The sequence below is a fragment of the Bombus impatiens genome, unplaced genomic scaffold, assembly GCF_000188095.3.
Source record: "Bombus impatiens unplaced genomic scaffold, BIMP_2.2 scf_0775, whole genome shotgun sequence".
NCBI classification, from domain to species: domain Eukaryota; kingdom Metazoa; phylum Arthropoda; class Insecta; order Hymenoptera; family Apidae; genus Bombus; species Bombus impatiens.
The window spans coordinates 129,011-147,220 of record NT_177194.1 but is presented as its reverse complement, the minus strand read 5'-3'; the positions used below and the strand labels follow the sequence as shown (position 1 = coordinate 147,220).

General features: G+C 33.4%; 1 protein-coding gene across 4 annotated transcripts in view; it reads left to right on the top strand.

Moving 5' to 3' along the window:
• Positions 1-18,210, top strand: part of LOC100744222 (EH domain-binding protein 1) — a 54,663-nt gene that overhangs the window by 7,238 nt on the left and 29,215 nt on the right. For 3 of the 4 annotated variants that reach the window (XM_033323099.1, XM_033323098.1, XM_033323100.1), the window contains exons 2-4: positions 7,398-7,648; positions 14,281-14,459; positions 15,663-15,751. In XM_033323099.1, the coding sequence (XP_033178990.1) occupies positions 7,497-7,648; positions 14,281-14,459; positions 15,663-15,751 (420 nt within the window). In that variant the 5' untranslated portion in view covers positions 7,398-7,496. Of the gene's footprint in view, positions 1-7,397; positions 7,649-14,280; positions 14,460-15,662; positions 15,752-18,210 lie in introns of those variants that run through there. The other variant, XM_033323101.1, reaches the window with a different exon arrangement.

The window sequence follows — 18,210 nt, the reverse complement described above, 5'->3', positions numbered from 1 at the left end:
AAAGTCTCAACAGAACCATGGTGTCGCAAATGATCCCTTCTCTTGGGAAAATTGTTAGTTTTAATAATTCTTAAATTGGCTTTATTGCAATGTGTTTACGTTTTGCAGTTAGATGCAAGAAAAATGGCAGGTATTGATACAGGTTGATACTCCAAATCTATCGTTGTATATTGCATATCTTCCTTCCTTTGTCCTTTTCTTTTTACTTTGCTTTTTCCTTTCTCTTTTTCTGGCTGTTCAAACAATCCCGAACTCGCGCATTTTATGTCGGTCAAATTTCTCCTCAAAATTACACATAATTTTTCACTTCAGATAATAAAAATCATGTTCAATTCGATGTTTTATTTGTGCAACGGATGTTGAACTATAAGCAACGTAGGCACACAATTCCTGTCCATTCTTAATTAAATCTCCAAAATTATTGCGTATGGTTTTTCGCAAGACCAAATCCTGACATTTGTTGATTGCGAATGCTACTGCATTCACAAGCACGATCCAAAAAGCATAGTAGCAACTTACGTAGCGTCCAATGGTCAAAGTTTCGTCGAGTGACATAGCTATTTGCTTTTATAAAATTGCGATTTTTCTTGTATTCGTATGATTGTTCAACAATCTATTTTATGTAAGCTGATTAGTAAATATGCATAAGCAAGGGCGATAATTAACCTGTTCTTGTTTATAAATGCATTCTTGATTACCAAATTGTTAACTTAATTGCTGAAAATCTTATCGTCGCGGAACATTTTCTACCTGTAAAGGTCTTCCATCGTTCCTGTATTCCGATATATCACGCTATTCTCTTATTAGACGTAAATATAAATGCGAATACAAATGTAAGCTTGATTACAATGATTAAAACTTTAACATTTTCTTTCCGGAAGATGGGGTCATTTGCAACCCACGGTTTCTTTCATACTTTTCTTCTCCGCGATGAGTAGTACATGTTACAATAACAAAAAGTTGACCTTAAATTTCAAGGTCACAAGCTTTTTTTTACAAATCTTCATCTATCTGAAAGTGTAAAATCAAGCTACGATCCTCTTTACACTTACAATCTTTACACTCTGTACAATATTAATACAAATGTTAATAAAAATACCGTGCTACAATATCTTTTATCCTATTTTTTTTTACATTGTATATTTTCATACCGTTTTCTTGTTCGATAAAATATGTAGGTCTTATAATTAAGATTTTTTTATGCGTTGTTAATGAATAATAATTATCAGTAATGTTAATAACAAGTATGTAACGGAAAGAAATCTTGTCGCTGATATTGGTTTGCATTAATCAAAGAAATTTTTCGCCATTTAAATGATTTCTTTGAGATTTATTAATAATTGGATTCTACTCAAATAAAAATTAATTTTTATTCAATGATCTTATCCAAAAAATGTTTAAAACAATTATTACATTGGGTTTCTGATTATGCATAATATATAATTATAAATAATATTATTAATTAATAGTTAGTATTATTGTTGTTGTCAGTGAGGTATTCGCTTCTAAACAGCAACAAAAATATATAATTCTTTTCTAACTTTAAATAGATTATCTGTTGATTATCATATTATTATTAAGTTAAGTTACTATGCAAAAATATTTGTCAAGCCTTCTTAGTATGCTCTCGGGCTATCAATATATATTGTTAATAATTCACGGTTCGTAACTAAAATAATCAACAAAGACTAATGTACGATCGTGATGCTGATAGCTGAAAGCTATTCAAAGCCGAAATATAGAAATTAAATAAATAATAAAAAAATAACTAAAAGGATCAAATAACTAAAATCAATGCAATATTGTCAATATTTATTGACAAATTGCATATTCGTTGACGTCCTTGAAATATTGATAATATTACTAATTACCTGAGGACACCTTTAGTAGGAGCTTTCTTTGTGTCCGTCTTTGTTCATGTGTCTGTGTGCTAATAAGCCTTAATAAATTCATCTGATTAATTGATTCTATTCAGTCAAATTTATTTCTTATGTATATTTTCTGTAAAAGAGCATAGCATGTTTATATATTTTGTATATCTTTGTGGATAATATTTGTTTTACGAATTTTAAATTGTACTCTGATTTCCTTGTATACAGTAGGTATACACTCAGAATGTAATTGTATCAGGTATTTTTATCATGCTATATTAAATGTTCTACAAACTTGTTATGTTAATTTTGTTGTATTGAATTTTATATTCCTATGATAGATGATATTCTGAAATTAGAAATTATAAATGTACGTAATAAATTATATTATCGATCGCAACTATCTAAAACATAAATTATAGAATACAATCGATTAAAATTTTCTTTTTCATAATGAAAGCTTTACTATATCGTAGTACATTTATTTTTGTATTAATGATATATAAATTTATTTTAAATGTTATATTACATTTTGTCATATTCATCATATCAGATAATGTTTAAAAAGTATAAATATTATTGTTGTTATAAATTTTTAAATAAGTACGACTAGTTGAAACTGTGTCGTTGGTACTTTATAGCTTAGTAGTATGTTTATACAAAAAGGATAACAATCTATGCTTTTCTATTTTATATTTTGGATCGATAGTTAGTAATGTTAAGTATAGTTCGATAATATTCGTTACTGTGAATTAAGTAAGTATGTCATGAAGCATGCTTATAAATTTTACAGCGCAATAGTGAAAGGGAACATAATGGAAACTCGGACTTGACCTAAACGCAGCGAAGGGGGGGGGATATATCCGTTTAGGTGTCTAGTAATGTTTGGCTAAAATTGAAGTGTTTATGTATACATACCCAAGTGGCTAACTAACACCTAAGAATGTTATATTTGCCTGTTCAACGCTAATATTCGATAATATGATATAATACAATATAAGCGAGGGTAATAGTGAAATTGAATTTTATTAACTCGAGCGACTGTAATAGCCCGAGAACGACAGAAACTTTAGGCCAACTTGTTAACATTTATTTTAACATTGCTCTACTATTTCTGTACCACATATATGGAAAATAGAAGTCTGTCTGGATACGCGCGGGACAAAATTCGACAGGTGTCTCTTAGTTATGCAAAAAAGTAGTATCGTTAACTTAAATCATTAACGCTGTTATTTTTTGTGAATTGTGGACATCGCGAAATGTCTAAAGAAGCTGGTCTGCCATCTTACCGGTGGAACAAAACGCCTCTGTCACTTGAACAAGTATGACAAAAAAGGGAAGTATTGTGTGACTTAAATCATTAACTTTTTTGTGTTAATAGTTTATAGTATAGTATAGGTTTATAGTATAGGTAGATGTAAGAAAGCATAGTCTGTCAGTCTTCCAATGGAACAGGACAGATGCTGTCTGCCAGAAGTAGAGTGATCTATCCGAACAGACGAATGCATGGGCGCGCGGCGAACTCCAGCTCTACTCATCGGTAAGGCTGGTGCATGATCGCAAAAGATGGTCATTTTTGGAATATTAGTAAATACTAAGGGAGTAATAAACATCATGCTCTTTAGAATTCAGTCTTTTACGCATTCGATATCCAAATCCTTCTTATGCATGAATATTGTGGCAAAATAATACAGAAATATTCAGTACATATCAAAGATACATGCATAGACACGACCGTACATACAAAATGCGTTTTTCCAACACCTTATGAAGTAAATTTCATGTACAAGTAAATATACATGACAAAAAATTAGATTATTTGGCTAAGAGGAAGAAAATTTGCTGCGCTCTTGGCGTTCGTGGCTCGCGGGGCGCCCCTTCAGATCTCGGATGGCAGCATTTATCCAGCTAGAACACTGGCAAACTACGTTTTTCTTACAATTTATACTGTAACCTTATTGATACATCTGAAGTCAAATTACATATGTACTTTGTTTTTTTGACATGCTGGTTCAAGTGGCAAGCGTATTTTGTTTTGCAGCCAAGATGGCAGACCGGCTCTTTTTGAACAATTTATGATATCTATAATTCATAAAAGAATTTCAGGTTTGTATAATTTCGGTCAAAGATATTATTCTGAAGCGCCTCTCCCGAGCCTTGTCCCACCACTCGCTATGACAGACTCGCCAATGAGGAGAATCTACTACGAAAAACAGCTTTACAAAGTTAATGAAACGAGTCCGACCTTTTCCGAAATGTCTTAAGTATAAAAATACAAATAGCAACACCTTACAAAAATTAATACTTTGAAAAATATAACAAACAAAAAACATACTTGCGTACAGGGTGCATAAAAAGTAAGTATAAAGCCACCGTAGCGTGATTCTACACCTCTGGATCAGTAGAAATTTGTAGAAAAAAGTTCGTGGAACATCTATCTCGAGCATAATTTTCGAGATCAAATTTTATTTTATTGCATCGTACTCTAAATTTACTTTTTGGGGCTCGATAATTTTCGAGATGAATTTTTTGGAACCGTTATTTTTTTGAAACCATGTTGGAGAAACGTAGAACAACTTGAAACTAAAGAAAAAAAAATGCGGGATTTAGAAAGTGGGAGATTAAGTTCATACAAGCGAGTTTCGGTTTGTTGTTAACCCCTTGTCATACCATTTAACTCGGAGGAATCAAGGCTCAAACGTTGTGCCCGAATGGTTAGGAAAAGAGCCGAAGCGACGGAGACAGAATGTCGGAACTTGAAACATGAGATCGTGCGACTGATTGCGCAGATAGTCGCGGCCGTGTTTAGAAAAAAGACATCATTCGATACAATCATACTTGGCCCGAGATTGAGACTACAAGTGAGACTCGCGATATTCACGTTTGACATGAAATTAAACCGCGAGCCTAACTCGTGATATCGAGGTTTGGCTCAAAATTCTCATCACGACTCAGACTCGTAAAAGTATGGCAAGGGGTTGAGTAAGTAAGAAATACTCAGAGCAAACCTTGTTATTCGAATGCTGAGACGTTCCGTGTAAAACTCAATCCTTTGTCGAAAAAAATATCTGCATCCGCAAAAATATTGCATCCGCGTTAGCGTATTACTATTTATATTAGTGTTTTTAAACAGCTGCCGACCGTTATTGCTAATTATGCGCTTAGAGTAGTGCTGGCCAGAATGACAGCGTAGGTTGCAACGAGTAGGGATATGTCTGCTGTATTGCCCGCTAAGGAACTATGGAGGGGAAAAATTCGTTATTTCAACGACAGACCATTGTTTTAGCATTAATGTGTCGGGCAGAGATGCCGTGGTTTCCTGGAACACAAGCACACGGCTGGACGAACTCGACCGCGTACAGGAAGCGAGGTGCGTGGAAGCACTCACAGCAGTCCCTGCCATCCGAAACTAAACTATGTGCAGGCCTAGATCGAGCGTTGATTTGCTATTGACGATGATCGCCGATTATCACTAGCTATAAATGCCCGAGGACCGGTCTGAAACAAAGGATCGTTATCAGTCGCAAGAAAAGAGTTAGAGTCCGAGAAAATTCACCGTTGCTGTTTGAGATCGTTTTGCGATCAGAATACCATCGATACTGCCGCTGCCTAAAATCGTTCATTCGTCAGCATTCATTCGCAACTGGGTTTTATTCGAAATATAAGTCAAATCAATCATCTGTACGTATTCATCTTTTTGTAACATCAAGTTTCATTTAATGCCATGGGTTGTAAATTTAGCAAAATGTTCTTGTTGAATAACAAGGTTACTATTCAAAGTTGATAAAATCCTCGCACAGATCTCGGGACCCTTTTCGGGACAGAAGACTCCAATCTACTATATAGTCCACTACGTAAACTAAATATCTTGCGAAGATAAAGATTTCACGGAAGAACTTCTTTGTTGCCTTGATTTATCTGGACGAAGTACCAGCTCGAAAATATTTTGTGCTCTGAATGAATATTTTTAAGCATAGGGTTAACTGTTTGTAGCAAATGTGTGGGAGTATGAAACGTTGTCCACCCACTATATAGTTCACCGACACTATTTAATTACAAAAAGCTTTCTTCCGAGCTGGACACTTTGACGAATGGCGCGGTGAAAATAATAAATAAAATTTGTAGTCGAGACTTGAACTCAAAGCTGTTTACGACGCTGTGTCACAGTATGGACTCGCAGCATCAGCATATTCTTCTCTATGCGGAAGCGAAGTGGCTATCGAAACGAAAGGTTCTTTCGTGTTCTTTCGAACTGAGAGAAGAAGTAAAACAGTTTCGGAGAGAACGAAATTCCGCATTAATAAAAGCTTGCATATTGCATTTCAACGAACTTGATATTTTTCTTCAAGCATTTTGTACAAATATTTTTACACTGAGAAATAAGACGAATGCGTTCAAGAAGAAACTGGCTCCTTGGGATAGTCGTGTACAAGAAGAAGATATAGGAGTGTTTTCACCGTTGCAAGATCTTTCGACAGCTGTTAGACATCAGCCGGAAATTCATATTTGATATAATAATAAGCGAGCATTTAAGACCGTTCAAAATTTTGACTATTATTAATTATCATGAAAATGAGGATACTCATAAAGGAAGTAATGGATTAGCAACCCTTTCATGGGATATATTTATGAGAAAATTTTCTCGGCTTATAAAAACGAAAGAAAGAGACAGAATGGATGTCAATGCAGTATTTTGTTTTTCGGAACAGCACTCGAATTGCGGTTATCAAATATTCTTGCAAAGAAGTAACAGAAACTTTCGCAATAGTTCCGCTTTAATCAGATATTATTTTCTAAAAATTTCAATCCTGTTATATTCAATTTTAATTTTTAATTCTTTTATTAGTAGCTTTTTCACTGATCGGTTTCTAATTATTTTAGGAAATTTTCATTAAATATAATGCTTTGTAATACTTATTTAAATATAATGCTCAAGAACAAATAAACAAAGCACTATTATAAAATTACTGTTATATAATAACTTTATTATAATAAGAAGTTAAAAAATTTTAAATAAAGAATTTAAGATAGAAGTTATTACATATGTTGTGCTATAAATAACGTTTTTACTTCTGCTCTGTAATAATTACCCCTGAAATAATTCTCCTATTTTCGCTGGTTCGTATATACGAAAAGGTTGAAAAGCACCGATTTATATCACGTTGGTAGTTATGTATCTTTTCATCATTTGTACGAATTTTCCTGATAATTATTCGCCACGTATTTATTTTCAACTCATGGCTATTTTCCGTTATTGCTCGAAGTGCCTTTTTCGCAATTCGTGGGCATTTTTACGCGTTTATGACATTATTAAAACAAAATCTTAAACGCAATTATATTATTTTTTATTCTCATCTTATTTTATCTCGCAGGATCACCGATCGAATATTATTATTATATCTACTGTATGAAACATTTTCTTTCAAAAAACACCACAGTTCATATCTAGAAGTTTCGAATAAGAAACAAGATTGTGGTTTATTAACACGAAAGTATTGTTATATTTTCGTTTATGATTCGTTACAGAGTTCTCGTGCAAGGGTTCAAGGACAGACTATTGCCATCTCGTCCATATAAGGATAAAAGAAGGTTTGAAAGATTATAAAGTATAATCAAAAGTTTAAGATGGGCGAAAAACGAGGTACAAAGGCATTAGAATTTTGGTGTCGGCGAATAACCGAGGGTTATCCTGATGTAAACGTGCAGAATATGACAACTTCTTGGAGAGATGGCCTCGCTTTTTGTGCAATGATTCATCACTTCCGACCTGATCTCATGTAAGTAAAACCATAATTTATTAGCGTGAATGGTACATTCTAAGGGTTTATTAATCCTTTGCCAGTCCGATACATTTTTATGATATTATAATCATTTAGCCATTTGCGTTTGATAGCGTATAATTTCCATGATTTATTATTTTAATATTTATGATTTTAACCGATATAATAACATTGTTTAATACACTTTATAGTTTATAATTTTTCATAGTACGGTATCGTTTAAAACACAACATTCTGCGATATGCAGATCAGATTTACTTTTATACATTCACATCTCTTTTCATCTTTTTTTTTTATTAAAGGACTGTAGAATCCGTTTTCTCTTGGACCTAATATTAGGTCATCCCATAAGTTTGAAAATATATCAATATATAGGGCACCTAATGGTGATACAATTTTTGATTGAAATAAAATAATATGATATGATATATATGATAAGATTGTTTACATACCTTTCAGTTTCATGAAAAAATGTAATCCCCCTTTCGTTGTACAACTTCTTCCCATTTTTCTGGTAGGGCCATTATTCCGTCTCGATAAAAGTTCTCTTGTTTTTCTTTAAAATAATTTTCTAAGCTATTTTTGAGAATGTCAATATTTTCAAATTGTTTACCTAGTAAAAAGTGTCGTAATGCTCTGAGCAGGTGGTAATTAGATGGGGCAATGTCTGGGGAATATGGGGGCAATGTCTGGGGAACGTGGGGGATGTGGTAAAATTTCCCAATTAAATTCAGAGAATTTTTTTGTAACGCTTTTCGCGACATGCGGTCTAGCGTTGTCGTGATGGAAGATAACGTTGTTCCTATTCACTAAACCTGGTCGTTTTTCAGCTAGTGCTTCCCTTAATTTTTCTAACTGAATGCAATATTTGTCTGAATCAATGGTATCACCACTAGATAAAAGTACAAAATAGAGTATTCCTTTATAATCCCACCATACACACAAAAGAACTTTACGTGGATGTAATCCTGGTTTTGCACAGCGTTGAGGTGGCTGATTTCGTTGGGACCAGCTACGTTTCCGTTCAGGGTTTTCGTAAAGTATCCACTTTTCATCACCAGTTACCAGGCAAGTAATGACATGCACGCTGTCGTTCGTTCAAGACGGTTCCGTTCCGTAAGTTCATGGGGCACCCAAACGTTCAACTTTGACACCATTCCCATTTTTTTTAAACACCTATGAATCGTTGTCTTAGGTATTTTCAGAACATTTGACATCTCTTGAACTGTCAAACTTCGTGATTTTTCAACAAGATCCCGAATTTTATCTTCGTCTGTCTGAGGAGGACGCCCGGAGCGTTCCTCGTCTTCTAAACAGAAATTCCCAGCTCTAAAACGTTGGAACCACTTCCTACAGGTGCGAGATGAAAGCGTATTTTCTCCGCAAACAGCACATATGTTTTTCGTGGCAATTGTTACAGAACTTCCTTTCCGAAATTCATATTTATGACATGAGATGTCAAAAATGGATATGCATTTCACTCATGATTTTTTACTGTTAGAAGTCACTGTGTTCACTATATTACGATCTTATACCCACGAAAATCTGCTCTAGCCTGTTCTCGATCAGCTAAGCTCAAGTGCATTGGTACCTTATCGCCGTATGTTTATAAACCGACACATGAAACGTATACACAAAAGTCGGCACGAACTTATGGGATGACCTAATACATATACATGGATTTTTTCTTCCGTTTGTCTCGTCTCTCGTTTATATTATAGATTTAACCTTTTTATGTAAGTATGGACGATGTTGTGAAATGTTACAATAAGTAATATGTTTATAACAATATTTGGAATACGACAAATAAATTGTAATTTCGATTTTTTCAAAATAAATAATTCTTGTTTTCTATTTCTTTTACATCTATTACATCTGATACATAGATATTATAGAAAAGTTAAAGCGATGTAATAGGCAACATAAAGATGTAAAAACTGTTGTGTTTAGTGACTGTTCGAGTTGGCGTAAGCCATCCTGAATATCACACGTGTTTCCTACGGTATATGAGCTTGAAACCAGAGTTCTGCATAATTAACAAGCCGCTCTCGAACTTCTACACAAATTTAACCATATTTAAACTTTATCATATCGCTTCATAATTTCTGACTTTTCCTAAAATATGCATACAATATATTTTTCGGTATTTACTTTTAATTTGCTCTTTCATTTTCTGAGAAAAATTTGTACTCTACCTTGCCTACCGTGAGCGGTCATTTTAACCGCTCGACAAAATATTTTAGTTATTCTTAAAATAGATGCAATCAGTACAAAGAAAGGGCTATCTCAAGGTCAAATGACAAACAAAATCGGTAATAACAAATAATAACAGCTGTTACATCCGTAATCTTGTCATAAAACATCCATCCTTCGATCAAGATAGCCACCAGCTATCAAGACATATCAACTCTGGCCTGTAATAATCCTAAGGAACCGCCACAAAATTAGCATTTTTTACAGTCCATTGTTACAAACATTTCAAAAGTCGAGAAGTTTCTTAGGGTGCTTATTGCTTATTGCGATAAAAGACAGGAAAAGCTTTCTCAATTCCACCCTCGAGTAACTGTTGGTGGAGAACGGTCAATACTCATCAATATTTTCGTATAAATATCGCCGTCACAGTCCATATTCTTACTTGCTATTGTCCTTTCGACTAGAATATATCTCAGTTTGTTAGTCAATCAGTCGACATCTAAACTTGTTATCTGTAAAACTCAGACAGAGAGCATCTCAGAGCGTTTCGTGTAAAGTTGTTATAAGAGGAAAAGTAAAGCATATCAAATTTGACAATAATTTTGTGTTCCGTACATGGTATTATTCTGTGATAAATATCTACCTTAGAAATGTCGAGACTTTTAAAAAAAAAGTATGAAAAAGAATAACGGACATAGAAGACGACTGTGTTCAGTGTGCGATGAACAAGAAACTTCAGCAACTGAAAACGGCATGGAAACACGTGAAAAGCTATTTACAACCGAATCAGAGTTGAATATTATAAATAAGCGTCTACGTAAGGGCAAAAAGGAAAGAAATTATCGTTGATAGCAGAGAGCGAGACTGGGCCCGATGGAACAGTTTGGAAAGAAATAGATGCAAGTCCCAAACCTGGCAGGACATCAGTTCATAATATTTTTAGGGGTATGCTAAACGGCATATAATGAAAGGACAAGTGAAGACTGCATTTTATCTTATCATCGATCACCGTATAAGGGATCGAGTAATAAAATGTACGGAAGAAGAAGCATCTATAGCATTGGGGACTAAGATGGAGCTAGATGCAACAAAACTAGATGAATTTATTGTTCTGCTATATGCCCGCGGTGCATATTAGGCAAAAAATTTAGATGTCTCATATTTGTGGAATAAAATTTGGAGACCTGCACTTTTTTCAAAAACAATGAGCAGGAATGACTTTGCTGAAATTACGAGGTTTACACGATTTGATAAGAAGAGTGAAAGAAGCCAACATTTACGAACCAATAAATTTGCAATGGTATCTACTGTATGGGGTAATGGTATCTATTGTAATTTACAAAGAATTCACAAAATTGTTATAAACCTGGTGCATACATTACTTTTATATAAAGAATCGCGGGAAAAAACCATGCAATAAAACTATCAACAAGTTCAGATTCATTACTACAAAAAACTTATCAAGTAAAAAATTGTAAAGATTACAAAATTACGAAAATTTGTTTAAGATACTGGAAATATTTATGCGGCAAATGTACATTTGATAATAAGATAATTTGTAAAAAATGCAGCGAAGTTGAATAAGATATATCTCTGTATAAATAAAAGTGTAATTCTATTTAAGTCTATAATTGAAATTAAACAAAAGTAAAGGAGTTTTGGACGAAATTTTATGAAAGTTCATTATTTTATATACATTTAGTTATAAATTAACCATTATCTAAGTTAAATCATAAAAACTATTACTTTAATTACCGGTCATTTTAATCGCACACGGTTGGAATAGGTATACACGAAGTGCCGGTAGGTTTAATATTAAGAAAAGACGGGGATAATATCTTTGAACGTATGTGGCCACTTCTTCGTTCACCGCATTAATGAGAAATAGAAATTTATTTCTAAAACCTTTGATATCCATTGCATTTGATATATCTTAAACTACTTTGTTACGTAGCTTTTACCCGTATTAAGATTTTAGTTTTTGTATTCCTGCTTCATAGAACGGTGCCTCCTAAGATGGCGTCCAGCGTGAACATAACCTGGGGCACACTTTCATAGAAACATGGCCGTAAAATTTATGGGGTATGAATGGAAAGTGACGAAATTGTGTCACATCGTTTGAAACTTGAAAAGATATGTTTACTCTGAGTGCCACCTTACCTTAGGATTTAGCTGCACGTTTCGTCGCAGAAACTGGGCTCCTTAATAAGGGTAAAAATTACGTAGCAAAGTAGTTTAATACGCGTAGAATGCAATGGACGTCAAAGCATTTGAAAATAAATTTCTGCTTGTTTTTAGTAGCCAATCAGATTTTACTTTCTGGATACACCACGCACATATACAGACATATATATTCCTTTCTCAGGTACTTTCCGGACAGTTCTATAAAATACGGACAGAGATCTATCATTTTATCGATATTGTTATTTCTCTACCTACATATTAGATTTCCTTGGTCTTAAATCTGTCTCATCGACGAATAGGTATTTATTATACCCCATCTGAATTTTACAATTTCAGCTCCATCGAGCGTGTATTAAAGAATTTCGGTTCAATTTCGAACAACGACAATCGAAATACATCTACTCTCGTAATCTTATCTTCAGTGTACCACCCGTTCTAACAATAAACAAACCGAGTTTTGTCATTACTATTTAAAGTTTATGGACTGCCGAAATTATAATCGAACTTTTTGTATCGCAATTCAAGTTTGTAGAATTATTTAATATGATATAACTTACACGATAGCACTTGTCTTTTTAGAAAATTATTTGTAGCATCTTGTATTTAACTTCTTTTAAACGTCAAATACAATTTCGAAGATATTCGCATAATATAACAATTTTCCACTTTTTTAAAGGAGACATTTCCATTCTTAGATTCGTTTCATCGACAATGAGAAATGTACTTACGTAACATTGGATCTACTTAATATACATTTCTGCAACGTTACAAATTTTGATGAATTCCCGAGATATCGTACTTCCCTTATTAGTAAGTTACATCTCCGTGAAAGGTTTTAATCAATTAACAATTTTAGATAGTACAGTTTTGAACAATGCTTCGATTATACAGGGTGGTTGGTAACTGGTGTTACAAGCGGAAAGGGGGTGATTCTACGCGAAAAAAGAAGTCGAAAATATAGAATAAAAATTTTTCGTTTGAGGCTTTGTTTTCGAGAAAATCGACTTTGAATTTTCGCTCGGTACGCGTGCACTTTATCGCGTCTCGTTATAACGGATCTCACTGTAGATCGTTGTCTCGATGGAAAAATTTAACACAAAAAAAAAAAAATTTTATTCTATATTTTCGACTTCTTTTTTCGCGTAGAATCACCCCCTTTCCGCTTGTACCACCAGTTACCAACCACCCTGTATAGGTTTTTTCTATTAATATATGTAACTATTACAATTATTTGTTCTTGCCTTTTGCTATTTTGCTGTAAGAATGATTGAATTTTTGTATCAATGGAGTGTATTTAGAGCACCGTAACTGGCTGGACGTGAGCTTGTTTATACCATAAATATATACGGAATCGAGTGACAAAGGAAGTTTAGAATGCCCATGACGATCCGGTTATATACGATGTGGTTGATAGCAAGACATGTGTCAGGGGTGTATGATCTATCTAGTATTTAGTGCTCAATAATTTAAAGATACATTATGTATAAGTTTAGTTTCCCTTTTTCAATACTTATTAATTTTTTAAACATATTACAATTATTCACTACTATTCGTAGTATACTGTATACTGTATAGTATACTGTAGTGCTGTACAGGGTGTAACAGAACATGTAGGAGCCATTTCTCGAGCTGATTGTACATTTAAAAATAATGGGGAAAGTTCGTATAAACGTGTGCTTAGTCTTTGTATATGAGATATAATGAATTTATCGTGTACGCACCACCTGTTGCAAAAGGTTAAAATCCTAAAGTTCAAAATAGAATAACCATTTCAACAAATTCAGGAAAGATCAGCAGCCATTTAAGTGCAACTGAATCCATGGCAAGACGTTTATAGGCTTGACTTGACATGCAATTGAAATGCTTGAAATGGTCATCTTCAGCAGCTTCTATAAAGGCAATCAGATAATGCATAATCAAAACAGAAAATTCGTTATATCTCATAAAAGAAGGCAGACAGAGCATACGTTTGTATGAAATTTTTTCGTTGTTTTTACGTTTAATTAGCTTCCGAAGTGGGGCCCATGTGTTCTATAATATCCTGTGTATGAAATAATGCCCAAAATATATGTATTTATCATAAGCTTTTTTATCACTTGACCATTTTCCTAGATATTTTATTTGTTATTACCTAATTATTAACACTGAGATTGTAAAGTACTGAAATTGCGCTATGATAATGTTGCTGAACTTACGACAGCGATGTGCTGGAATAATCAATAAAAATAATCTATTCTTTATATTGGTTGCAGTGATTTTGACAGTTTAGACAAGAACGATATATATGGGAACAATGAACTGGCTTTTAGAATTGCAGAGCAACATCTTGGAATACCAGCACTTTTGGATGCAGAAGATATGGCTTCCTGTGCTGTACCTGATCGTTTATCGATCCTTACTTACCTTTCACAGTTCTATCAAACTTTCAGTGGTAAGTACGTACAAACAACGGCACATATATGCAATCACAGTTATACAAAATGAGGTATCTATACCAGCCTATCTAAATACTTGACTCGGTTGCACTGGGGAAGCAAACTTATTTGGTTTCAAGGGAGGTTTTTTAATAATTCCATTGTAAACAGAATGTTTAACTTTCCACAAGTTACAAATCTGTGATATTTTCTTAGTTAACGGTAAGTCCAGTATGGACGATAGAGACAAACGTTTACATTAAAAATTAGTTCAAGTATATTTTGTTCTCATCAACGGCACTGTTAAATATTTACAACCTTGACATTTATAAATAAATACTTTGGAAGCAGTATATTTTTTACATAATAATTAGAATATTTTTCGGAAAAAACGGATTCTACTGATTCTTTGAAATAAAATAATAATTAAAAAAGATAACAATTCTTTTTGCAGTCGATAACATGGATGACAATTCGTTTATAAAGTGAACGCTAAAACACTATCTGATACAAAATGTAACTATACAGGCTGTTCGGCTCTAGCTGTAATAAAGTTAAAGAGATGATTCTTAAAGGCAAAGTAATACGAAAATCAAGGATAAAAAATTGTGTTTTCGGCTTTGTTTGTAATTATCGTCAATTAAAAATCAGCTGAAATATCCCAGTGTGCGGGCAAACCTCCTTACGTGAGCGAAAGTAGGGCAGTTCCAAGCAGCGGGGATCACAGTGGTCCTCAAATGGAACGAAAAACGGGACAATAACAATGCGTTTCTGGACTTTGTATAAACATTGTTAACACGTGATGTTGTTTACTAATTATTTATGTAGGCGAAGGACTAGAAAAAATATATGTGCGATTTTTTTTCATAAAACGCATTTTTCATAAATCGCGCAGGATCGTTTACTTTTTCTTTGAGTTGTATGAGGCAAGCTAGCATCCATTTTTTGTTCCGTTTGAGAACCACTGTGTTCCCCGCTGCTTGGACTGCCCTACTTTCGTTCGCGTAAGGTTTGCTCGCACACAGATATTTCAACCGATTTTTAATTTATAATAATGAAAAACAAATCCGAAAACGCAATTTTTTATTCTTGATTTTCATATTATTTTCAAGAATCGCACCTTAAACATTTTTACACCTACAGTCGAACGCTCTATATATATACGTATTTATGTATATCAACGCGTGTATGGTTAAATGTTCTTTTTTTGAACGTTGTAGGTTCATCTCCAGCACGAATTCCAGCGAGTAGAACGACTGAAACCGTAGAGGAAAGAATCACACAAGTGTCTGAATCTCCGAAAGAAAAGGTACAGAAGCCTTTGTTGTACGAAACGTAGAAAATTATTGGATATTTTTTAAATTAATTCCGATTAGATTAAGAGTTTAGCTATAGGTTTACGAACTCATTTTTTCTTATATGTACAGTAATGAAGTACATTCGGAATTACTTTTACTAATGAATATACAAATATAGGGCATTTGTTATGAATATTATAGAACAAACTAATATATCAATTTTATCGATACGAAAATACTTTATCTAGGAAAAGGAAGATAGGTTTACATTTATAAAAATGACTGGAAATCTCATGAAAATTTTAAAACCTATCTCTGCTCTCTGTTTATGTTCTGCTGTGTAAAATAGTTTCGTATGTTATATGCAATATAATTATTGTAAAGTTCATTGCTAAAGAATTTCGCGAGCACTTGAAATGACATTTAAACAATTGTCTTATATCTTTTTTAAGTTAAGTATTATTTTATTACTCATGTTGTTAATTTAATAAATATTGATATTTCGTATTTAATTCTCAGTTTATTCGTATTAAGTTTAATTTATATTTTTAAAACATTACACGTATATTCGAAATTGTCTTAACGCTTGATGATTTTATACAGGAGCAAAAAGTTTCGTTATCGTATGCACGTTTCAAAATTTTATAACTGTAGTAAGTCTTTTACTTCTAACATTTTAACGAACAAATGTTAAGCAGTAGAACTCGAATACTACTCAAATAGTAGAACTTTATGATTTTGGTTTAACGCGTATGGTGTGTTACGCGACCAGCGCATCATAGTTTGCCGAAAGTCGTACGTCTACGGAAAATGTTTACCGTAACTTTGTTTAACGCCGATAGACGGTCATCGCGTCATCGCGTCATCGCGGTTCTACGTACGTACATTCATAAAGAAACGCTAGAACGCCCTTAAGGATTCAGAAGCGGGGTGCATCTTCACGGTCGTAATTAGTGCGATTAAGTGTTTTACTCTGACGTGTGCCATTTATGAATTTACAATTGTGAATCGTATGCTTAAATAGATTTGACTTTATGTAATTTTATGTTATTTTATGGAACGTTATGTGACTTTATGTGATCAAATTTGTGTTTGAAAATGTGCGTTTATTTGTAGTATTTAAATACCTTATGATTCTGGATTTTCTATACTTTTTGTCATTATATAAAGTTATATCCATGAGACTGAATACTGCAACGGATTTTACGATCAACAAATTATGAGAGATTCTTCGCTGTATGGAGTTACAAACATCTGACATCAAGATCATCGTGGATCCATTCGAATCGTGGACGAACACAAGAATAATCGACCGAAGAAGGAAGCATTAATTTGGGAGAAGCAGCGAATGGTACAGATGAATATCAGTTTGAGCATAATGAATTTAATCTCTATTCTGACTTATAGGGGGAAATAGAACTATTATGAGAAATAAAACTATAATGCAAATAGATAAAGAGAAAGAGAGACAGAGAAAGAAAGAAACACGATGAAGCACGAATTAGAATTGCTTCATAGTGAAAATGATATCTTATACAGAAAAACGCCCCTTCAAGCGCCAATTGGGAATATGCGGATTTAACGATAAGTATCAACGGTATTGCTGATTTATCGAAATGATTTTATGAAAATTCTGATTCATTCAAGGCATTAGAGAAACAAGTTCACCTCCCGAGTGAATGTACAATTAAGATAAAAATTCGATAAAAAATTAATCGAATATTCAAAGCTAAAAGGGAGAACAACGACAGAAGAATTATCAAGGAAATTGAAAAATATGTTTTATCAATGGGAAAGCAAACCTGCACTGAGAAAGACATGCGACTCGATACAAACGATATACAGAAATCTAATGGGGAGCAAATCCAATGGGAAGCAACATCAATCACGACAATTGTACATGTAAAGAAACTACTGATTAATCTCATAGGAAGATTAGATTTTAGTTAAAAGTATTTAAGCAAAAGAACGAATGTGACGCAGTGATGAAACGTTCGATGATTACAATCAGGAAAAAATTATTTTGTAGTACCACATCCCTGTAACCCCAGAAGACAAAGCAATCGATTATAGGATCAGATCAACTTACGAACCGAAGTACGGGTATAAAGCATTCATTCGAGAATAAACTCTTGAATTTAAATGATAAATCGATGAATTAACTGATAAATTCTTGAATTATTTAGAATAATCACAGAATAAACAACTTCTGATCCTTTTGTTCAAACACTATGGTCATAACTACATTTATCTGGAAGTTATTTTTCTGAGTTTGTTACTAAATAGAAGATCGAACAAAGCTCAAAGATGGTCTTTAGAATGTTCTATTCTAAAGATTATTTTTTTCTACAATAATAATTATATTTTTTTGTTATTTTGTCATCATCGGTCACTCAACCGAGTTAAGCGAAATTATGCATTTAAATGTTACTGTTGTCTCAAAGAGTGCAATTATACAAATAGAATTTTC